This window comes from Physella acuta, unplaced genomic scaffold (genome assembly GCF_028476545.2).
Source record: "Physella acuta isolate Inbredline_101_S28 unplaced genomic scaffold, ASM2847654v3 ptg000475l, whole genome shotgun sequence".
Lineage (NCBI taxonomy): Eukaryota > Metazoa > Mollusca > Gastropoda > Physidae > Physella > Physella acuta.
The window spans coordinates 374,972-400,593 of NW_026731994.1; the positions used below are offsets into that span (position 1 = coordinate 374,972).

The 25,622-nt window shown below is 34.7% G+C and overlaps 1 protein-coding gene across 1 annotated transcript; it reads left to right on the forward strand.

Moving 5' to 3' along the window:
- Window positions 1-5,748: 5,748 nt before the first annotated feature.
- On the forward strand, window positions 5,749-24,654 carry LOC131943975 (uncharacterized). The gene is made up of 9 exons (XM_059304399.1): window positions 5,749-5,817; window positions 15,444-15,595; window positions 15,792-15,983; window positions 16,415-16,565; window positions 17,297-17,611; window positions 17,925-18,002; window positions 18,129-18,238; window positions 21,692-21,886; window positions 22,827-24,654. The coding sequence occupies exons 2-9, from the start codon at window positions 15,467-15,469 to the stop codon at window positions 24,456-24,458; spliced, it is 2,802 nt and encodes a 933-aa protein (XP_059160382.1). The 5' UTR covers window positions 5,749-5,817; window positions 15,444-15,466; the 3' UTR covers window positions 24,459-24,654.
- Window positions 24,655-25,622: the final 968 nt, after the last annotated feature.

A 25,622-nucleotide genomic window follows, 5' to 3' on the forward strand; every position in this document is an offset into this window, starting at 1 on the left:
GCTTGAGGACACACAAGAAAAAAGTTTGAATGTACACAAAGACCTTGAGTCCACTGGTGTACATTTTTCAGTCAAGGATACATGGTAGGTTTAAATAACTCTACACATTTTATAACGTTGATATATTTACATTTTTAATACTCCATCACTTATTAAATGAACTTCGAAATTTTCATAATTTGCTTATGTTTTATATTAGCCACACGCTTGGTGAGACCATATAAATATGTCATACCGCATATTCCAAACATTCACCCAGTTAATATAATACAATAATACGCAAGAGTGGTGACACCTAACTGAAAATACTAAATTCTTGGAAGGGGTGGGGTGACACCTCTAGTTTAACCGCAACGGGTTACACGCCGACCTTCGAGCGCCCTTGCTTATATCAGCTTCTCCTTGGATTGTAGTGCTAGTGTTTGCCTCAGGCAGATGTGTATTTGGAAACGTAACTAGTTAAACTTAAATGCATTTCAATGCACTACACCATACGTTTACGCATCCGGTGACACCCGACCTAAAATAAAATGCAGTAATATAGATTTAAATCTAGATCTAGTTAGTATAAATTCTAGATTCTCCATTTAAGTACAAGATTTAGTAGCAATAGATCTGGTAGATCTACGCCACAGTAACAAACGTGAGACCACTTAACCCCTTAAAACCCCCCAATAAAACTCCTTATCTATTTCTGAGGTAAACACTGCTAATCTCAGCACGTTATTTAATTTATGACCCTCATGGTCTAGCAGGGAAGTGATCCGACACAATATACCGAAGCTTCCCCCTTATAATGTCTAACCTACTCAGCCCCCACCTGTTTCTAGCCCACCATAAAACATCTTTATAGGTAACATGGATTACTGTTCTCAGCAGGGGCGGAACTACAGTGCCACCAGACCCCGCAATTCGGGGGAGGGGGGGGGGACGCAGTTTAGGGGCCCACATCCGACCATAATCAAATTTTTTTAATAGTTAAAAAACTTAATTTTCCTTCATTTTTGACTTGGTGGTTGTTTAGTTAAAAGAATACTGTAGCTGCGGTTGGATTATCCTTATTCTATATCCCAGGCTCTTGTATAATTACACTTTTCCCCTTTGTTTATAAGTTTAAACCATTGTGAAAGATAGGCAAACGTTTAAACCACTTCCATGACTTATTTCCCTTTTTTTAAATAGTCAAGTAGGGGTGTCATAAGCTCCTTTTAATAGATTTGTACTATATAATTAAAAAGCAATTACTTTTCTTAATTATTTTTCTTAAAATATATACTAAAGAAGGACATAGTATAAAATGGAAATGTATTTAACATTAATAATATATTTATATATATGGGGGCTCAAACATTTTTTTGCGGGGTGGCCCTTTTTTTTTCTAGTTCCGCCACTGGTTCTCAGCGCAGTAGGGATGGTATGTTATGTAATTTACGACCATGGTCGAGCAGGGTGGAGACCAAAGAGGAATCAGTACCACTTCCCTCCCCTCAAAATTTCTTACCGCCATGCTACTTTACACCCAGCCCCCAACCGTTTCTAACCCATCATAAAACGTGATCTCTTTTTAGGTAACACGGATTGCTGCTCTTAGATTTCAGCCAACCAGAGATAACATTTCTTATTTAATTTATTACCCTCAGGGCCCAGCAGGGAAACAAAGGTGAAACTAGTACCACTGATCTGCTCCTAAATTTATCTAAACTCAGTCCAGTATCAGATACATAGTACTGTAATTAAACACATAGTAGGTAGTCCTAAGCAATTTATTAAAGCCTTCTACAACAAAAATATCAATTACTTTTAAAATTTAACTTAAGTAGCAGATTCTAGATCTAAGTCCAGTCATACAATCTATTTCAATTTCTGATAATTTCGTTTGATAAATAAAATGATTAGAATCTACAGCTAGATTCTAGATCTTTTTTTATTATTAGGCCTATTTTTTATTTGTTAATTATCGGTGTATTATGAATCGAATATAGGTCAACATTTTGCAGGCCTAATTAAATTTTATTAATTTTGTAGGCTCATTAAATTTAATTAAATAAGTAGATTCTAGATTCTATGTCTACCTAGCGTAGCCAGTCACCCTATATCTAGATTTAGTTTCGTTTACAACATGATTATATTTAGAGCTGAATTCTAGATCTAAATATTAAATAAATATTCCACTTAAATTTTATTATTACTTTTGAATTTGGTCAATTGCTATTAATATTTATGAAGTCCGAGCATATTTGTTTTATTAACAGTTGCTTTGTTAATTGAAATGAAGTTTATTGTTTACTGTCCCTAACTTTATTTGCCTCTGCTTCACTAAAACCACTTCGATAAATAGGCCTATTTAATTTAACCATTGGCAGTCGAAATAAAGGAATCCCTTTAGATCTGCCACTTCGAGTATCAACCTTCCACAGCACAGATCGCCATTTTGAATACGGACCTGTACACCGCGATGGCGGATGTTTTAAAAAAAACGAAGAACGGACGTGACGTCATATGCAAGGACTCTATTAAGTCTGCCTGCCCCGACGCCTACTCCCCGCCATCCCCCGTGAAGCTCTTGGCTTCTAAAACTTATGTTTCAATTATTTTTTTCTTAGGTGGGAAATATACACATCTGATACGTTTATTCATCCGTTGAGTTGGTGTTTCTTGAACACAAGAACTGCCGATCTAATTCGTACATAAGCAGTTTTTTTTTAATTTTATTTTCTTAGAGTTAATACCTTAAAGTTAAATTCAACATGGGACGTCCATATCGACCCGAACCCCCCTCCCCATTTCAAACGCGCCCACATCAGTCGATTTTTCCCACGTTTTCTTTAACTTGCTTTCGCGTCTGTTTGTTTGGTTCTCCAATCAAATCTTGCGATCGATATTTCGGGCACTTCCCAGTTAGCTAGCGCGCTGAAATTTTCAGGGAAGCTTTGTTTCCGATGACCATAGAATATTCAATTGTTATTATTACTAAATTGATCCATGGAAACATTTTATTGAGCATTTTAGACCGCTATATAATTGTAGTAAAAACGTGGGGAAAAGGGGACATAACCCAGTAACTGTAATTTGATGAAAACAAGGTTCGGTACTCTCCCTCTTTGCTTACTGAGTAGTGTTCACGCGGTGTTTGTGTACAAACAACCGTAACAACTGGTGGCCAGAATGGGGGAGACGATATGGTCGAGTGGTTGGGCACACGATTGCTATTCCACTCGACACGGGTTCAAATCTATGTGTTCTAGTCAGTAACGTATTCACACAACGTGTTTTTTTACGAATTGTCTTCGTTTACCCCAAAAAAGTGAAAAGATAAATCGATAGCAAGATTTTAATGCAAACAAACAGACAAAGACTAAAAAAATAGAAAATAATAATCATTAAAAAAGTTTAAAAAAAAAACACGTTTTCTGAATGAACTAAAAAGTAGAAAATAAATGCTATACATCACAATAATGCAAGCGATCACTCTACTATAAGCGATCAAAAACGTGGGACGCCGTGATTTTCTTACAGTTTCTAATACTGTTGACTCTCTACAAGCTCCCTAATAAAAGTCAATAGTATTATCTAATCAATAGTAATATAACTTTTACTTCGGCGCCCCACGTTTTTCATCGCTTATAGTAGAGTGATCGCTTGCATTATTGTGATGTATAGCATTTATTTTCTACTTTTTAGTTCATTCAGAAAACGTGGGTTTTGTAAAACTTTTTTAATGATTATTATTGTGAACATCATAAATAGATGACGCCTTATATCTCTCTTCACTTCACACACATAGCAAGCACAAGCCAACGTTGGTAATACGATTTCCAATAAAAATGGGTTTACTAGGAAACACAAACAGGCGTCTGTAGTCTTTATTCTCCGTTCGAATGGGTAGAGAGTGTAGCATTTATTAATTTATACATACATATTTGTTTGTTAATAAATAATATAAAATGAATATATGTACATATGTATATGTAAATATGTATATGTATATATGTATGATATTTATGTATGATATTTATGTATGATATATATATATGTATATATATATATTTATATATATATATATATACATATATATATATATATATATATATATATATATATATATATATATATAGTGTGTGCACAAAAACGTATAAATATATATATGTATATATATATATATATATATATATATATATATATATATATATATATATATATATATATATATATATATATATATATATATATATATATATATATATATATATATATGTATATATATTGTGTGTGCACAAAAACTTGTTTACTATTATATGTGTTTGTGTCCACAAAGTTACAAACATAGAGCCTACGTGATTTATAATTCATCTGTATATTACATTTTAAGCAGTAATCAATTAAAAAATGGGCGCCGTATTATTTTTATTTACTAATTTTTTTTTTCATAAAGAGCATCCCATTTTCAACTCTTTAGATTCAATATAAATTGATATCCTCTACATTATTACAATCTTTCAACACACCTTCGTGAAGATAAAAACAAGCCTTCATTTCTTAGAAAATTATGTTTATCGGGAAAATCGGTGTTTGTCACCTAATGGCGGCAGCTTGAGGACACACAAGAAAAAAGTTTGAATGTACACAAAGACCTTGAGTATTCACTGGTGTACATTTTTCAGTCAAGAATACATGGTAGGTTTAAATAACACTACACACATTTTATAGCGTTGATACATTTATATTTTAATACTCCATCACTTATTAAATGTGCTTTGAAATTTTCATAATTTGCTTATGTTTTAAAACTTTTATATTTCTTGACGCTTCTCCTTGCTAAATTCCATGGGTTGTGGTGTGAGTATTTGCCTCAGGCAGATTTTGAATAGTAACTAGCTAAGAAAAAACCCAATAGAAATAACATTAGTTTAATAAAGACTTTCATATCATAAAGAAATGAAAAACAACAAATGTTCATATATATATATATATATATATATATATATATATATATATATATATATATATATATATATATATATATATATGTATGTATATATATATATATATATATATATATATATATATATATATATATATATATATATATATATATATATAAGCCCTTATAAGGATGTTACAATGTTACATTTTCTAGGAAAATCCCTCTCTGTATTTAATTTTTACGTATCCGTACATTAGGGGTCGAATGCTAATGTAGCCTATTTTTGCTTAGTTGCCAGCTGCGCATAATGTGTAACATACCTGGCTGAACGGATAGGGTTTATTTATATTACACTGGAAATCTGAAAGGTTTGTGAGTACTTACTGGCTCAATTTAGAGAAAGTTTAAAGTGTGTTCAATTTTTCAAATATTTATATAGACCCTATTGGAGATTTCATTTCCGCCATTATTAGGTCTTTATACTTTAAATATTTTGCGCTGCGTATTTACCTATTTAGTATTTATTTAACATCCCTATAAAGTACAATAGTTTCGCTTTTCTGTCTGTCTTTCTGCCTGTCTGTCCGGAACGTTCTAGAGAAAACCATAAGAAAATATAAATGTTGAACAGTGAAGGACAGTGACGTCAAATGTAATATTTAGGAAATTTTCAAAACAAAACGAAATATTTACAGTTCTTAAGCCAGAGAAGTACACACCCCAACGAAATAGAATTAATATAGAAAATATGTACCTTTTCCAGTGTTCTTCGTCCCCCCTCCCATTCCAGAAAAGATACCTGAAAGTAACTCTGAATGCGACTTTTGTCAAGTTTGATGACAACGACTATATTTTGTATGAATGTGCAGTAACTACGTGTGGTGTAGATCAAGGTTAGCAAAGTATTGTGGTAATATCTACATTTAGCGTTTATACACAAAATAGAATGGCGTCATTGATTGTTGAATATAAAAATAGAATTAAGCATCAAATGCTTAAAACGATACACACAAATAATTACGTCATTGATAATAGAGAAAAAAAAATCAAACGCCTAATTTAATTGTATAGTTTTAGAAGTGAATGTAGATATAAACAAGTTAGTAAAAAATCTAGTGACAATTTAAGCGCAATTTCCTTATAATATCTAAAAATAGCTCTGTCGTAGCGTAAAGCACACACGGGGACAAAACACAAGACGTATAATGCTGGGGTGCGTTCAAGCTAGGAGAACGATCGGTTTGTAGGTGTTTATGTAATTTAAAAAAAAAATTGTGACCAAACGAAAGGATATTTTTGAAAACTTTCTTGGGCAATATTGTTCTAAATTATGGCAGGAATCGATTGGTAAGTGTTTCAAGTCGCTAAGTGGTCTGGTTGCCGAGATATGGGCAAAAACTGCATTTTTTGAGGTTTTTTGGCTTTTCCGGGAAATTCAGGAAGGAATTCCGGGAATTTTTTTGGCCCACAATCATCCTCGGAACTTGCTTAACATATTTGCTTTGGAACTAGTCCTCGATACTGCTTCGTTGAGGATGAGATACGACTTAAAGCTGCGGACACACATCGGACACACATCGGACACACATCCATCCTTGACGAGTTAATAATCGCAATTGTCCGTATGGAAATTGCGCTAAAAATACCGGAAAAGTAGTATATATCATAAGCGTTAGTATTAGGATTAAGGTTAGAGTGATTACTTTTTTTATTTCAAGTTGAAATTCCGGATCCGGTTAAATGCCGATTCTGGCTAAAAATCCGTTTTGAATGACATTTTTCGTTTCCGGTTAAATTTGATATTGAGGCGGTGTTTTTTGGTTTTTCATTTTGGTTTGAAGAAAAAGACAACACTATCAACCTAGCACCCGTTGTTTTTCTCCCTCAGCGGGCCATTTATCTAGTTCTAGTGTGACCTACTTAGGTCCAGTAATGTTTTATTTTGACATTGTGTTAATACCATATATGGATTGATGGTGCAACTACCGGGTATTTTCCACTGTCTTACTAAGAGTGTCTAAGACGTAGAAATTTTCCATCAAGATCTGATTGATTGATTCAGATCAGATGACCACCCCAACCAATGGCCACATGAGTTGAGGCTAATCTCCCCTGTCGCCTAAGTCTTTAACTAGATCGCCCACAGGCGACACGAGGCAGTCCACCTTGATCAAGCGGTCCATTACGACCAGGCCGTCCATTTTGTCCGGCAATAGATTCTGACCATTTGAACGTGAGAGAGCTTAAGTCCTGAGTGTGCTATGCATTCCTAAGTTGTTAAAGTGTTCTAATATTATATTACTTGTCGCCAAGTGATTTCTTGATGCTATAGCAGTGTTATGTGACCTGTGGCTATTTTTATACAGTGTTAGAATCTGTGATAATATTTTTTCTTACGCTTTGTAAGTTGGGTTTTGTTATTTTCTAAATTAAATATTTTATCTCGTTTAACCTAGTGTTCTGCCACAATTGTGTTCGCTTATTAATGATTGTATGCAGATTGGATGAGTTGTTAACTTCAATAGTATCACTAGTTTTCCCTAGACATCGAATCGAGCCCTAGTGTGTTGTTGAGTTAGTGTTCATTCATTTAGGCTGTAAGTCATTTGCATTCAACCCCAAAAAAAGAATCCGGGGACGTTCACCTTCTATCTGGCTGGTAGATAGGTGTCCGTTACAAAGTGGGGGCTCGCCGAGATTTAATCTGTCGTTCCAGTTGTTGGTTATATCAGTTAAACACTAAGTTTAGTTTGATTTAGTTGTTTTCCTATCCAGTGGCGCCGTGTTATTACAACGCGCGCAAGGTTAGAGGTATCTAGGTCAAAAGCTAGACGTGTCACGTCCTAGGTTGAAGAGGTCAAGTACACGGCCCAACGCTCCGTGTTAATTTAGAGAATCTAGGCTTGTTGTGATTTTGAAGTTAGTGTTATGGAATCTTTTTTGGCTAATCCCACTGTTGAGGAGGTCGAGAAGTTGAGTAGAAAAGTTTTGATTAGTGTTGTTAAGGAATTGAAATTGGATTATTCTGTTACGCAGAAATCAGAGGTGTTGAGAGATAAAATTGTTGTTCATTTTATTAATGAAGGTGTATTTGATGAAAGTTTGTTGGCTGGTGTGTTACTCCGTGAGGAGAAACCTCTAGAGAAGGTAGAATTAGAAGCTAAAATTGCTTTAGAGAAGGCTTTAAAAGAAAAGGAGTTAGAAACTAAAAGGGCTTTAGAGAAACAGGAGTTAGAGGCTAAAATTGCTTTAGATAAGAGGAGGTTGGAATTAGAGTTTGGTCAAGTTAGTGATGTCACTTCTCTGGTAGATCCAAAAAAGTTGTCGGTGGGGCAAGTGATTGCCAAATTTGGGAAATTAGTTCCTAAATTTGATGAAACAGATTTGGTCGTTTTCTTTAACTCATTTGAGAGTTTAGCGAAGACATGTGAATGGCCCGAAACTTCCATTACTGCTTTATTGAGCACGGTCCTTACAGGGAAAGCTGCAAAAACATACCAGGCACTCTCTCACGACGTTCAAAATAACTATAGTTTGGTCAAGACTGCCATTTTGAAGGCCTACGAACTGACGCCCGAGGCCTATCGGATGAAATTCCGAGCACTCCGCAAGTTACCCACTCAATCATATGTGGAATTTCTCTTTGAAAAAGAGAAAATTTTCTCAAGGTGGCTACACTCTGAGGAAGTTTCTGAGTTTGAGAAACACAGGTCACTTATCATAAGGGAAGAATTCCTAAAGTCCCTGCCTGAAGACATACGACTACACATACTGGATAACAAGATAATTGACATCCAGAAGGCTGCTGAGTCGGCTGACACATATATGTTGGTGCATAAGAAACCACCAGTGTCAGGAAACCGCCTCAACCCCGTGCTTCCCCTTTTTGGCAGCAATCCTCCTGTTGGCCAACATTTGAGGGCATCACAGTCCAGAGAGAAACCAAGATCAACTCTCAATCGTCGAGCAGTATGCCAGTTCTGCAAAAGACCTGGTCACCATGTCAAGGACTGTTACAAACGTCTTCAATTTAACAGAGAAGCGGTGCGTACTTCTGCGCACTATGCTCTATCCCCTCAAGCAACCGGTTCAAATATGAACTCTAGAATTCCAAGGGACGCTAACCCTAAGTGTCCGCAAGAAGGCAGTCAAATCTCCACACATTATGTGCAGTCACATTTTGATTGTTCACGCCACCATCCAGTTTCTTCCGAGTCTACTGATCTCGAGGGATCGAGAAAGGTTGACTTTTCATCTTTCATTACAGAAGCTACCATTAGCAAACCAGGTGATCCGTTGTCTCAGCGGAATATCACCGTCCTAAGAGACACAGGAGCGTCACAGTCACTTCTTTTGAAAAGTTCAATGGACATTACACCAGAGACGAACACCGGAAACGTTTCCATTATCCAGGGAGTGGGGACAAAATCTACTGTCGTCCCTCTACACAAGTTTGCCCTGAAACATCATCTCGTCGAAGGCGAGGTCATTTTAGGTGTGATAGATAGTATTCCTGTCCCAGGAGTACACCTACTTCTAGGGAATGACCTTGCGGGAAGCAAAGTATACCCCTGTACGGTTCCAAACCCTTTGTCAACAGTTCCAGATAATGATAATGAACTGTATCCTGCATGTGTGGTGACAAGAAGCCAGACCAAACAATTGGCTGACACAACGTCTGAACCACACCTACAATCATCGTCAAGAAATTCGACTCCCAAACTGGAGTCTATGCTTCCAGAAAACACAAGCCTGGGCTTACCCCTGAGGATATCTCAGGAAGACATCATTAAAGCTCAACAAGTCGACGCGGAACTCAAAGCAACGGTCGAAAAATCTCTATCATCTGACGATGGGGAATATTTCTCCGAAAACGGCCTCTTCTTTCGTCGCTCTGTACCAGTGGATGCCGCACCAGCCGAACCATGGTTGGGTAAAAACCAGCTGTGGGTCCCTCCACCTTATCGGCATGAAATACTGAAACTGGCACATGACCATCCAATGTCAGCGCACCCAGGAGTCACTAAAACAGTGGCGAAGATCAAAGAACTGTTCTTTTGGCCCAAAATGAGAAATGATGTGTCGCGTTACTGCAAAAGTTGCACGAACTGTCAGTTGGCCGGAAAGCCAAACCAGAATATTCCTAAGGCCCCTTTGAGTCCGATTCCTGTATTAGAAGAACCCTTTTCTAAGATCGTCATGGACTGTGTAGGTCCCTTGCCTAAAACCAAGGCGGGCAACGAGTACCTACTTACCTTTATGTGTTCAAGTACCCGTTTTCCCGAGGCGTTTCCCTTACGGAACATTAAGGCAAAGACTGTAGTCAGAGCCATGACCCGGTTCTTCACTACCTTTGGATTACCTAGAATCGTGCAAACAGATCAAGGCAGCAACTTCACCAGTCACCATTTTCAGGAAGCGCTAGCCAAGCTAGGCGTTACCCACATCACCAGTTCAGCCTACCAACCTCAGTCTCAAGGCGTACTTGAGAGGTTCCACCAAACCCTCAAAACCATGCTAAGAACATTCGCTAAAAGTAACACCCAATGGGATGAGACTGTTCCTTGGATTATTTTCGCCGCGAGGGACTGTGTCCAAGAAGCTTTAGGTTACTCTCCTTTTCAACTTGTGTTTGGACATTCTGTCCGTGGTCCCCTGAAGCTGATCCACGAACGTTGGACAGGTACCAGTGATCATCCAGTGGAAAACTTTGACGATTTTCACGTTCGACTGAAAGCCGTGTGCGAAATGGCTCACAAGAACTTAAGAAAGGCCCAAGTGAGAATGAAAGGACTGTATGATAAGAGTTCTCGTAAACGAACATTCAATCCAGGCGAGAAAGTTCTTGTGCTAGTGCCTAATCTGAACAATGCGTTATCCTTAAGATATTGTGGACCCTTTACTGTGCAGAAGAAAGAAACAGACAGTGTATCATGTTAACTCACTGAAAAAGTATTTTGATAATTGTAACAATTTTCATTCCACAGCTAAAATTACTTTACCTGTATGTTCAAATGTTTCTGATGATGTGATACATGATAAATTGAAACCCCCAAAATTGGTAAATTCTTCCTTTTTAGATAATTTAAATGACCACCTTATGCATTTGTCCACAGAGGAAAGCCATAGATTGTCTCAGTTATTTGAGACATTTCCCTCTATTTTTGGGGATGTCCCCAAAGAAGCGAAGGTACCACCTCATGATGTAGACGTAGGTGACGCAAAACCCATCAAACAACACCCCTATAGAGTTAATCCGGAAAAAGCTGCTTTGATAAAAGATGAAATTGATTATATGCTCAAGAATGATATAATTGAACCCAGTTTCAGCAACTGGAGTTCCCCATGTCTCTTAGTCCCGAAAGACGGTGGATCTTTCAGGTTTGTGACCGACTTTAGGAAGGTAAATGCGCTCACCAAAGCTGATTCCTATCCTTTACCTCGAATAGAAGACGTTATTGATAAAGTTGGCCAAGCTAAGATAATTTCCAAAATTGATTTACTATCAGGATACTGGCAAATCCCATTATCTGACCGTGCAAAAGAAATATCTGCTTTTGTAACCCCTAATGGTTTTTATAGATACAAACGTATGCCCTTTGGTATGCGAAATGCTGGTCAAACTTTCCAGCGGGTCATTAACTCTTTCATTGCTGACATAGACCAATGTGAGGCATACATAGATGATATAGTTGTATTTTCTAATACTTTTGAAGAACATATTGTTCAGTTGACTAACCTTTTTAGAAAATTGTCTGAAGTTAATTTTACTGTAAACCTGCATAAAAGTGATTTCTGTAAAGGTTCAATTACCTATTTGGGTTATCAAGTGGGAACGAACCAAGTTAGGCCCATTGAAGCTAAAGTAGATGCTATTGTAAGGTTGCCTCCTCCCAAAAATTGTAAAGAAATCAAAAAGTTCCTTGGGATGGCTGGTTACTATAGGCGGTTCTGTCAAAACTTTTCAGCTGTTGCTGAACCTCTTACTGCATTATTGAAAAAGGGTGTTGAGTTTGAATGGTCCAATAAATGTCATGAAGCTTTTTTAACCATTAAGTCATTTTTATCCAATGCTCCTGTTATGGCTGCCCCAGATTTCAGCAAGCCCTTTAAACTTGCCATTGATGCTAGCAACTTAGCCATTGGCTCAGTCCTATTCCAAGAAGACAACATGGGGATTGACCATCCCATTGCTTTTTTTTCCAGGAAGTTAAATGAGAACCAAAAGAATTACTCTACTATTGAAAAAGAAGCTTTAGCTTTGGTTCTGTCCTTACAACATTTTGAAGTCTATGTCACTTCTTCAACCAATCCCGTCAGAGTGTTTTCTGACCATGATCCCCTGAAATTTACCTCTAAGTTAGGACAGAAGAATCAAAGAATATTGAGATGGTGTTTATATTTCCAAAATTTTAATCTGGAAATTTCCCACATTAAGGGTAGTGATAATGTTGTGGCTGATTGTTTGTCAAGGATGTAAAATCTTATTACACCCATTGATCGTGTGACATGTTTTGTGGTTCATTAGGACCATACACAAGTTTTGTTTAAGTGACACTCACATGAATGTGAGTGGTATGAGTTTTGAATTTTTTCAAAATGACAATCATGTTGAATATTTTGTTTATTTGTAGGTAAACCTTAATTAAAGGTGGTTTTTGATTATATGTAATCTTTTATGATATTATGTCTCACATGACTCAGTTGATATTGTAGCTAGTCATTGAAATAAAGGTCTTACCCTGGCGGGTTTACCACTTTTGATATCCACATGGAAATATTGTAATACCCCTTTCTGAGGGATTTTGATGTATAATTATTTTTTGAAGGGTTACTCCCCTTTCACGAATTGTAAAAGTTTGAGTTACTTCCCTTTTATGTTCAGGGATATTCTCATCTGGTATTAAGGTTTTGATTGGCTACATTTGTAAAACATTTTTTTTATTTTCATTGCCAGATTGGTTCCTTATGTATGTTTTTGTGGAACCTATCTGTCACTTCCAAAAAGGGAGGGGATGTGACCTACTTAGGTCCAGTAATGTTTTATTTTGACATTGTGTTAATACCATATATGGATTGATGGTGCAACTACCGGGTATTTTCCACTGTCTTACTAAGAGTGTCTAAGACGTAGAAATTTTCCATCAAGATCTGATTGATTGATTCAGATCAGATGACCACCCCAACCAATGGCCACATGAGTTGAGGCTAATCTCCCCTGTCGCCTAAGTCTTTAACTAGATCGCCCACAGGCGACACGAGGCAGTCCACCTTGATCAAGCGGTCCATTACGACCAGGCCGTCCTTTTTGTCCGGCAATAGATTCTGACCATTTGAACGTGAGAGAGCTTAAGTCCTGAGTGTGCTATGCATTCCTAAGTTGTTAAAGTGTTCTAATATTATATTACTTGTCGCCAAGTGATTTCTTGATGCTATAGCAGTGTTATGTGACCTGTGGCTATTTTTATACAGTGTTAGAATCTGTGATAATATTTTTTCTTACGCTTTGTAAGTTGGGTTTTGTTATTTTCTAAATTAAATATTTTATCTCGTTTAACCTAGTGTTCTGCCACAATTGTGTTCGCTTATTAATGGTTGTATGCAGATTGGATGAGTTGTTAACTTCAATAGTATCACTAGTTTTCCCTAGACATCGAATCGAGCCCTAGTGTGTTGTTGAGTTAGTGTTCATTCATTTAGGCTGTAAGTCATTTGCATTCAACCCCAAAAAAAGAATCCGGGGACGTTCACCTTCTATCTGGCTGGTAGATAGGTGTCCGTTACACTAGAATGAGGCTGAGTTAAATATTTTAAAAATTTCAAATCCTACTCTTATTATAATTCATGTTTTACTTTTATTTTTTATTTTAAGAAGCTGCATTGTTGAATTGATATTATTTAAGTGTTATTAAATTTCGAAATGTTTGAAAATATAGTTGGTTTATTTGAGTTAAAAATGTAGGAATGTAATTTGTGGCAATTTTAACGGTTGATGTATAGGGCCTATGTAATTATGGATGTGATTGTGCGTAATAGCTATGGGTATATTGGAATTTGTGTTGAATGAAGTGTAAATGTGCGAAAAAACATTAGTATAATGTTATAAATCAAGTACGCATTTAGCTTATGTTAATTAAAAAGTTTGGGGGTCTGTTAATTTGAACGGAAGTTAGAGTTAAGGGGGGAGTCTATTATTCGCATCATATTCTTGGAAGTGATAATATTAATTTTCTGACGACGTCTGACTAGCGGAAAAGGAAATAAGAACGTTTAGGAAAGTTGATAAAAACAACATGTTTATTGCTCCCGATCATTCCCCCTCCCCACCCAATTGATTACCCTCATGTACACATCCCCACCCAAACAGTTGCAGTAGGACATTATCACCAATCAAGTACTCAACTGTCATTTTAAGAGAGGGATCCGGATGGGGAAAGCTCAATGATATTTCAAAAGTAGGTTGGTTATAGGTATAGGTTTAGATTAAAGTTTATGCTTATGTTTAGGAATGTGTGTAGGTTTACGTGTAGGCGTTTATGTTAATGTTTGTGGTTGTGTTTAAGGCTATGGTAAGGGTTGGTTTATGTTTATGCTTATCTTTTGTTTGCTTATGTTTTGAGGCTGTAGTGAGGGTTAGGGTTTTTTAAATATTTGTGTTTATGTTTGAGTTTATGATTTTGTTTTTGGGAGGGGAGGAGAGAGGGTTTACGTTAATGTTTGTGGTTGAGGTGCTGTGAATGTTGGTTTATGTTTTTGTTGTTGTTTATGTGCATGGTTGAAGTTTTGGCGAGGGTTAGTGTTTATGTTAATGTTTGTCTTTGTTGTTTTTTCTGTCTGTGTTTGCAGTTGGTTGTGGTTAGAGATAGGTTTAGGGTTATATATATATATATTCTATATTTGTAAATTGGAAATTTAATATATTCACAAAAACCGGGTAGAGCTTGGCATATGATGCTTAATAAATAAACAAGTCACAGTTTTTACTTACATATACGTTTTTTCGCGAAAGCCAGCGCTAAGCCTGACCGGGACGGCTAATATTATAAAAAGTCGAATACGGGAGAGTTGTTTATGTGTTGTTGCAATGTAGTGAATGAACTAGGTGGGGATAGGTCCTATATATTATGTATATTTTGTGCACTATTCATAATTTGATGTTTCCAATAAGTACTGTTTACTATAAACATTTTGTATTATTGTAAACCTTTCATTTTCCCTGTTTAACTTATATCCCGTACGGACTTTTTTTCAAAACCACTCTTTCGTCTGTACTGACTAATTCAAATTAAACTAGTTTGTTTTAAGATAGGTCTTTAGTTTTTAACAAACACAGTTAATTGAGTGGTGCACCAAATACAATTTAAAAACATTGTCATCTATTCAAAAATGTTAGTATAACCTAACGGGATACTCTTTTTCCAATATGTTAAGGTTTTTTTTAGTTCATGTTTCTTTAAATGTTTGTAATAGATTACGGTAATTTATGTTTTAAATAAAATATGTTACGTCACTTATGTAGCCAGACTAAACAGTTTACCAACAATGGCAAGATCTGTTCCTTACAAGGAAGGAATGCTAATTGGAGATCTTTACGATGGAAAAATTTGTAATATTGTAAGAGACTGTCAATACAGAGTTCGAGGGTCAACTGATTTAAATCGAGAAACAACGGTAAGCAGAATTAAATTCTACAAAGCTTATGTATCATCCATTGTGGTGAACAGCTCAGAATTCTAGGTTTACTTTTAAGTTAATTTTGTGTAATTGAATCTGTTAAACATTTGATAAAGACAAAAAAGTTTACATATGTAATGTATAGTAGGAGGCAACCGCTTCAACGGATTAGATATTTTATTTAAACAACCAGGTCAATGAATGGAGTTCTTGCTTTTCTCTGGTGGAATCTTTTGATGATGTCTGTGATGTTTTGATGATACCTAAAGAATACGCCCTTAAGGCTCAGACTAGTCACATCCAAGACGAGATGGTGAAACAGGCGCTGCTTGGGCTCGAAGCACCAAACTCACTGATGCTTATTTTAAGACAAACTTTTGTTAAGGTAAATGTGGAATTCAATTACTTTTTTTTTGCAATTTCCATTTTTCTTCTTCATGTATAAGTGTGGGCTTGAGAGATTGATACTATTAGCATTTATAAATCTTAAAGCGAGATTTTGTTTTTGGACAATTGTCACAAATGTAATTCATGCTTGTCTCAAGAAGTATGACGAGAAAACTAAAAGAACACATTTAGTAGCTGAAGGTGAGGGACAGCCTTTTCCGAATACTTTATGCACAGTCAATGAGTGCATACAGAAGTTATTATTCACACAAACTATACAAACAAATGTAGTTATATAATGTGATGCGAAGTAATAAAAACATAATACGATAGTTTTATTTACTTTAAAGGTTGTCATGATAAATTTATAAAGAATTTTAATCATTTATAATTTTAAGTTACAGGTTTACATTTTATTGGTTTCCACAGCAAAGAATTAGTTTGCAGAGGGACGATTCCTCCCTTACGGAACATTACAGAGATTTTAGATCAGACAATGGCCAACAAACAGCAACACATTGGGTCAAAGGTTTCGACGTTGGTAACGAGATCATTGTAATTTTACATTTCTATGGCACTGGTAAGAAATCGATTAACATATTGATACTTGACCGACGTGAATGACATTATTTTGTTTTCTTTAACGAATTAATAGGTGAGTTGTTTCCTTTAATAAAAGGAATGACTTATAAAAATGTAATAGTAAAGATATAGTAAAAAAAGTGAAAAATCTCGCCTCCCACTTTATTTTCAAGTAAAAAACTCAAAATTACCACGTAACGATTAAATACTTAAGTATCAGTGCGTGTATAATGTGCTTGTTTTGTCAGTTGTGTAGAGCTAACGGTCAGCGACACAACAAAAAGGGAGAGAGGCGGTTTCTTATGGAAACACATGCAGCGTAAAGTTGAGTAAAAGTAATATAATGACGTCACGTTGATTAGCCGAATTTACTCGAACCCATATAGTCGTTGATAGCTAGACAGCCACAAATGAAAGTTAAAAGTTCGGTTGAAGCATTTTTAATTTTTAAAAAGTATGACGGCCTGTAATCTCTGACTCCTTATGAAAAATATTGGTAAAAAAATCTTTAAAATCGAGATGCATGTTATACAGCGTCCCAGCACGATCACTCTTTCAATAAAGAACAATGTTAGATAGTCTTAGCACATTAACACGGTAAGTTTACACTAAAATTCAAAATTTTTGTGGACGTCATAAATGGATGACCCCTAATATGAAAATAATAATAAATTACATTAATTTAGTCGAAATACATTAACTAATCTTTGCATTTGAATTGCAATGTAGAAAAAGACGAAATCGATGGAATTAGAGAAGAGTTTATGGACATTCTGAAAGAACAAAGCGAAGGATTAACGGAGGCAAAAATACTGAAAAAACTTGAGAAGAATGCAAAATGGATTGATAGAAATTTAGAAAAAAAATTGTTTAAAGAAACTAATTGTAAGATACATATCAATGGTCCCAATTCAATAAGCAAAGTAGAAGAAACAGTTAAATTACTGAAAACTTTTTATGAGTCTAAAAATAAATGGATCGATATAGAAGAATTTACTACCATTTCTCGGAAGAAACCGCTTCAAAAGACAGATCTCGAATGTGGTGAGTTATAAAACAGCATCCTTATTACCGAAATGTATATCAGTGTTATATATATATATATATATATATATATATATATATATATATATATATATATACGTAAGTTTTCTTTTTTGGAAGATATAAACCTACATTGTTACCAACAACTTCAATTAATATATTTCATATTCTGCTAAATAACATTTCATTATTCCTAAATCTGTCTTTGCTTCTCTTACGCACACAGAAATACAAACGCGCACATCCGTACACGCACGTACACCCACACACGTGCCCACCTACAAACACACATACATATGATGTGTTTTTTCAGTTAAGAGCGAAACTAACACATTTCCAGAGGCTGAATTTTTCAAGCTCAGAGCTGAAATAAAAATGTTTAATAATAACGGTAGGCTTTTAATAAAAATGAAACTGTTATGTCAGCTTTTATATTTAAAAAAGTATTAGTCTAAATAATGAGATGACAAGATAAAGTTGAAATCTAGAACTGGGAAGACAAATCATTGTTTTTCAGATGCGAGGATTAAAAGTGTTGTCTCTGCTGACGGTCCAGAGGCTGGGAATGTTTACACGAATTTACACACATTGTTGGTGGGATGTTCAAAAGTGGTTCAAAAATTGGAGGCAAAAACAAATTACTTACTAATTAATTTATGTAGCATAACTATTATTACATAAATTATACACACACACACACACACACACACACACACACACACATATATATATATATATATATATATATATATATATATATATATATATATATATATATATATATATATATATATATATATATATATATATATATATATATTTACTAGGCATAATGGCTAGCTTCGCTTAGGTTTTCAAAAACAATTGAGAATTTGAATACTTAATTATTTAGAGATGGCTGAGGTGTGAGGTGCTTAAATTTAAACAGTAATGCTAATTTTAGAGAAAATGTTGTTGCTGTTGTTTGTTGTTTTCTGAGAAAACTTTGGAAAGTTCGCAATGTATGACTAAAATGGAATGAGAACTACAGAGGTTCCATGAACAGTATATCTCATAATTTATATTATATTGACTTTTAAAATTAATTAATTAATTAAATTAGGATACGTACCTTAATTAGCAACTAAATTTATTTCTAAAGCAAATACTACACTCCGTCATTTTCTGTTTATGTTTAAAATAGTATAAAATTGTTTGAAAAAATGAGTATTTTAAAAAAAAATATCTCCCTTGAAAATTGAACTAATGACGTATGTCTTTGTTTACTTTTTCACAAACAATTGTTTATAAAAAAAATACGTCATCTGAAAAAATCTAGCGAAGGGTTTTTTTCGACAGAAATAGTGTTTTTTTTTGTTATCCCCCGGGGTCGGTCTACGATATCGCAAAATATTAGGTAGATCGTTCGTCAATTTATTTATGTCTATTTCATATAAGGAGAATTTTACTCGCGGTCATTTTTTAGCCCTCGTTGAGGGCTTTAAGTCTGACCAACAGTTTTTCCATACGGTCTAATCATCTATAAAGTTTCATGCAAAAAATTAGACACATATACAGAGGTTAAGTACCCTAAGATTTGTGTTGAAATTACCCTATTTTTCACATAAAACACATAGATTATATAGGGACATACGACTGGTCAGTTTTGAACCATTTCCAGATTTTTCACGGATATGGCGAGTTTTTTCTGACAGCCTTAGGCGTTCTCCTATCAAATCACAAAATTTCAAGAGGGGTCATCGGTCAAAAGTTTTTTTCGTAATAGAGCTCATATAAAGAAAATTTCACTCGCGGTCAATTTTTAGCCCTCGTCTAGGGCTTTGAGTGAAATCGTCAGGTTTGCCCTACGGCCTAGCCATTTACCCAAGAGCATGCAAAAAAATTAACCTGGTGTACAGAGTGTAAGTATCCTGAAATCTTTGTTAAAATTACACTCTGTTTTCCCCATAAAATACAAAGATTATATAAGGAAATACGATTGGTCAGTTTTGACTCATTTCCAGATTTTTCCCGGATATGGCGAGTTTTTTGTGACACCCCTAGGCGTTCTCCTACCACCTCACAAAATTTCAAGATGGGTCGTCGGGCAAAAGTTTTTTTCGTAATATAGCCCATATAAGGCTCCGGTCAGTCGAGGTCAATAATAATGACGTCATTGATTATATATATATATATATATATATATATATATATATATATATATATATATATATATATATATATATATATATATATATATATATATATATATATATACATCTCCCTAGTCTAGTAGACAATCGGATGATTTCGCTTTGGAAATCAAAGCACAGATTTTGGGCCCTAAGTTGAGAAGAGCCAGATGTTGCCCATGTGTCAGTCCGCCTCTCACCACATATTTGATTGACCCGAGCGACTGGGCTTGTTTATACAGCTTGGAATCAGTAGTGTCGCATGAGCTGCCAAAAGGAAACTAGAGTTGGTAATCCTATTGTCTAAAGGGTTCCACTCCTGTTTGAATTCGTAGTTTTCTCTCCTAGATGATTTGCTATGCTCAAGGTTTCGAACTCGGGACTTATTATAATAGAGACATTTTTGGTCGATGTTACGGTTCCAAGAAATTTCTGTTACTGGAATAACGTCCTGTTCTGATAAAGGGTTCGGTTCGGGTTGAATTTTCGATTGCGATAAAAGTTCCGAATCCTGTAAATTTGCGGTTCAATTTTCGTTAAGTTTCAAGTTCCCGTTCCGGATAAATATTCTCTGCCGAAAAGAAAACACTCTGTTTCCTGTTTAAATTCGGCAAAGAAAAAAAATTCAGTTTCGGTTAAAGTTCCAGATTCGGAAGAATTACGGATCATGAAAAAATTCCGAATCCGCAAAGTCTCCCGTTGGTACCGAATACAATTTTACTTCCTTTTAAATATCTGGCTCATGCTAAATTTCCGTTTCCTGTTAAATGTCAGTTTCCAGTTAAACTGCAGTTATATATTATTACTGTATTCGTATAAATTGAGTTTTAGGTTGAAGTTGAGGTTAAGGTGGGGGATTTTGGTTTCAATTTAGAGATAAAATACAACACTAATAGCCTAGCTCCCGTTGTATTTCCTTTTTAAAAGATAATCTCCGTTTCCTTATTTTAAATTTTATTTCCTATTAACTTACGACAAAAAGAAAAAATAATCCGGTTTTGATTAAAGAATTCCGTCGTCGGAAGACATTCCGGATCCGTAAAGTCGTCCGATACCGGTTAAATTTCCGGCTTTTGGTATCAGTTAAATTTCAGATTCATTTTAAATTTCTGGATTTAGGATAAATTTCCGGTTCCTGCTAAAATTCAGTTTCCGGTTAAAGGGCCGTTTCGAAATTGCTATTGTTTTCGCTTGAACTGAATTTAATGTTTAGGTTGAGGTTAATGTTGGGATTTTGCCTTTTATTTCGATTTAGAGACAAACGCAGCTCCCGTTGTACTTCTCCCTCTGCACGCTAATTATCTAGTACGAGCGGACCCGCGGCGTATCATCCGCCGCTATTTAGTTGTTTTATTTTCTATTTTTCGGTACTTCATAATTAGTGAATTCGATACTATCATCCCTTCCATTTCCTTCCCGCCATCCGTGAAAGCAGCAGTCCGTGACGACAGTTTACGGACGGCAATGAAAATATCATGCAGAACTACTTACCTCTTCTTAGTTTCAAATCATTTAAAAGCTAAATTATCTGCCCTTAATAGCCGTTACTTATTCGACCCTGCTGTACGATTGGACTATATTCTGTACCTTTGTCTACCCTTGGCATTGAAATATCACTTTCTGTTTACATTGCTACAAAGACATTCAAAGAGCGGAGGACTAAGAATTGTTTTATTTAGCGGTTGATTAAAAGTTTTAGGGAAATAGAATGTTCAAACTCACTGGTGTATCTTGTCATTTCTGATCATGATTTTTAATATAGTAACATATATTCTTACGGTAAAATAGCTTATGAAAAAAAATTGTTTTCATTTGTTTATTTTTAATTAAAAAAATGGTTACATTTGTTAATAACTATATAAGTTGCATCTATTTTCATACCATGTAACTTTTGAGAAAATCCATACAGTGTTTGCTCTCGAAGAAAGAATTCCTCTTTATTGTGAAAGAAGATGCAAGTGCACACAAGAAATCTTTAATCCAGCTGGCAAAGAAAGCTCAAATGGTTATAGCACAACTTGACTTACAGTTGATAGATATAGAAGACCTGGGTTGGGTCAAAGATGAAAAAAATCGACCAAATGTCATTGAAGATTATATTGATGTAGGTTGCGTTATAATTACACTGGCATTTTATATTACTTCTCTTTCATCTATTTAACATAAACTAAATTTTCTTTATAAACAAAAGTAACAGTAGCATGTTAATACTTCTAATAAATACACTAACATTTTATATAACTTCACTTTCATCTACTTAACATAAAATAAATTTTCTTTATTAAAAAAAGTAACAGTAGCATGTTAATACTTCTTAATTTTAGTGTTGGAAGGAATTACCTCCAACACAATTAATTTGTTACTTGTCATATAAGCCATTGACTTCGATTTCAGCCTGCTTTACTTTAAGATTTGCTTCCATAGTCCTTGTCCAACGAAGTACTAACTACAAGGCAGCTTTTTAAATTTTGCAATTGCCAGCTATCGAGCCTCATGTTTTCGGGGGTTCGAATTCGAGACTTTTCGTTTTATCAAACATGAGCTTTACCGAATCGACCACATCGACATTCATTGAAAGTTTCATGAAAAATGGTATAGAAAAAGCATTACATTAGCTTAGCATTAGTTTCTTACCGAGACTACTTACACTTTTATATGTGTCACTTCTCTCCCCACACTTCTCATTTTGAGAACACCACAAACCCTTATTTGCATTGTGTAGGAGTATTCGTATGTGCTTGTACTTGCGAATGCACATTGCTTTGTATTTGTATACTGTGCAATTTGTGCTGTTATATAACACATTTGTCTAAATAATAGTACACATGACGCTTCTAAATTAAATGTATTGGCTATTTAAATATATTATGTGCTTAATACAACATAATTCTTCACATAGCTTAAAATGTTTCACAAACTTCTGGAAATCTTAAAGGAAATTGTCACAATAGAAATGGTTCAAAGATTTTCCACAAACCGGTAGACACACAGACCTTAATATAAATTTATAAAAAATAAATTTCCTCTTTTTCTTTATTTAACAGATAAAAACCCACACACTTCCTCCAGGTGATGACATACAACTAATCGTAGTTGGGAAAAGTGGTCACGGGAAAAGTACAACAGCAAATCGTATTTTAAGAAAAGAAGTATTCACAACAGGTTCAGGATTTACCTCGATTACCAATGATTCAAAAATCGAAAGTTCATTAGTTGATAATCGCTTTCTAACATGCGTTGACACTCCTGGAGTCTTTGATTCACAACTTGGTGATGATTCAACAATATACTCAGCCATGATAGAAGCCATTGGTAAAGGAATTTCGAGGTGCAGTAAAGGTTTTCATGCAATCATAATTATTATTAGCTATAATACAAGAATCACGCAAGAGGAAATAAAATGCATTGAGATGCTGCTATCATTTTTTGGGAAAGATGCTCTCAAATCACATGGAATTATCGTGATGACTTACGGAGATAACTTCAAAACGGATGAAAAGAATACCAATCTATCATTCATTGATTGGCTGAGCAGCCAGGAAAATAAATATGCTCAAGATCTATTACAACAATTCAATAATCGATGCGTATTATTTGATAATTCAACAAAGGATGTGGAACTGCGACAGGAACAATTAGTTCTTCTGATAAATCACATAGATAAATTGGGGGGTTCACTCTTAACAAATGAGTTATTTGCAAAGGCACGAGAACTAAGAGCAAGCTTTATTAAAGACAGCATCTATTTAGAAGATATATTTATACATGCTTGTGATTCAATCTTTAAAGATTTGAGTGTGTTAAAAAATAATGCAACTATTGAAGAAAATACTGTTAAAAAAATAGAACGTCTTTACCTAATATTAGGAACCCCAACATCCGGTGAAATAGTTGCACTGCACATAGCTTTGGGTGATGTTAAATCTGAATACAATTGGAAGATGTTTTCAGCCCAGGCACTTATTAAAAGTGATAAGGCTGTTCAATCACTACTTAAATGCTTAACAGGAATTGTTGACAAAAATGAAAAGACTTTATGGGAGGTATTTAAAGAGCTTGTAAAGTTAATACCATGCTTCCCCGGAAGCTCCTTAGCTTACCTTGAATGTGGAAGAGCTATCAAAATAGAAAACTTGACGACCGGAATGAAAGTTTTAGCTTTTGATGAAAACAAAGGAATTATCTACGATGAGATCTACATGTTTGGGCATCAAGAGAAAGATGTTCAAGCATTATTTGTTGTACTTCAAACTGAATCTGGACAAGTCACACTTTCACAAGATCATCTTATTTTATGTAGAAAAAACAACAAGGAAGATTTTGTTGCTGCAAGTGTTGTCGGAGTCGGAGATGAACTTCTTACAAGAGCGGATCCAGGCTTTGGTTGGTCTAAGGTGGTAAAAATAACCTACAAATTGGAGAGAGGCATGTACGCACCTTTCACTAGAAGCGGCACAATTGTGGTTGACAGTGCTGTGGCTTCCTGCTACATTGATGTGCTACCACATCACGTTAGCCACATGATGCTGTCACCTATGAGATGTCTGTACAGGATGTCACCATCAGTGTTAAGTCATATCAACGGTGCACCTGATGTCTATCCGGTTCCACCTTGGGCACGTGCAGCGCTCAAACTTTTGGGATACGATAAAAGAAAACACATAAAAGATGAATGAAGCTAGCACACACCAAATACTAATAGGTAGTTGGCGTGAAGTTCCATTTCTATTTAATGATGCTTAAATGTAGCAATTTTTCTTTTAATTACTGACACAACAGAATACAATTTTATACATTAAATTTGTAGCTTTATAAAAATCGTGTGATATATATTATTGCTATAAAACGCACGCTTAGTAAATTGAAAACGAATGAACCCCATGACTACACAAACTGATATGTGCTAACTATAACTTATATATATATATATATATATATATATATATATATATATATATATATATATATATATATATATATATATATATATATATATATATATATATATATATATATATATGTAATAAAAATATCTTAACGAGAGAATCGTATACCATTATAAAGTGAAAACTTTAAAAAATTGTTCCTAAGAAAGTATTTTCAAATCACAATATAATATTGTAATATAATTTTCCAACCATAATTACCACTAATATTCAGCAATAAAACTTATACACAATTCTATTATTTCTGTTAGCTAACCTTTAAAAAACCATAATTTGCATAAAAATGTTTATTGAATTAATTAAATGCAAATAATTATTTTTTAATTACATGATTTACAACATTGTAGAAAGAATTTAATTAGACCGAATATATTATATTTTTTTATGCTTGCAGACCATCACACATTGTACATTTTAAAAGGTATTCATGTGGTTGTTTTAAAACATTTAAATTTAACGAAACTGCATTAAATATAAATAAATGTTATTCGTTATTTAACACCAAAAAAAACATGTTTATTGTCTTCATACTATGTTTTTGATTACTATTTTTAGCTAATATCACCGACACGTTTTTTATTTCTAGCCGTGACCATAATTATGACTTAAGCCTTCACCTTAGTTTTGTTTCAAATTATAGCCTTAACCTTAATCCTGATCTTAATAGCAAATAACACCACTACATGATAGCTTATGGTCCTGTCGGCGTTTTTTTTATATTAAAACCATTTCTTATGGTAGAACTAGGCCTATGTACATGCTAAAATTAAATAAACAGAAATGAGGATGTAATAGGATGTAATAGGATGTAAGATGTAATAAGGATGTGTTGTATAATGAAAGCATGAAAGAGATTGTTGCGGTGATTGTATTTATCTTTGAGTTAAAGTTTTT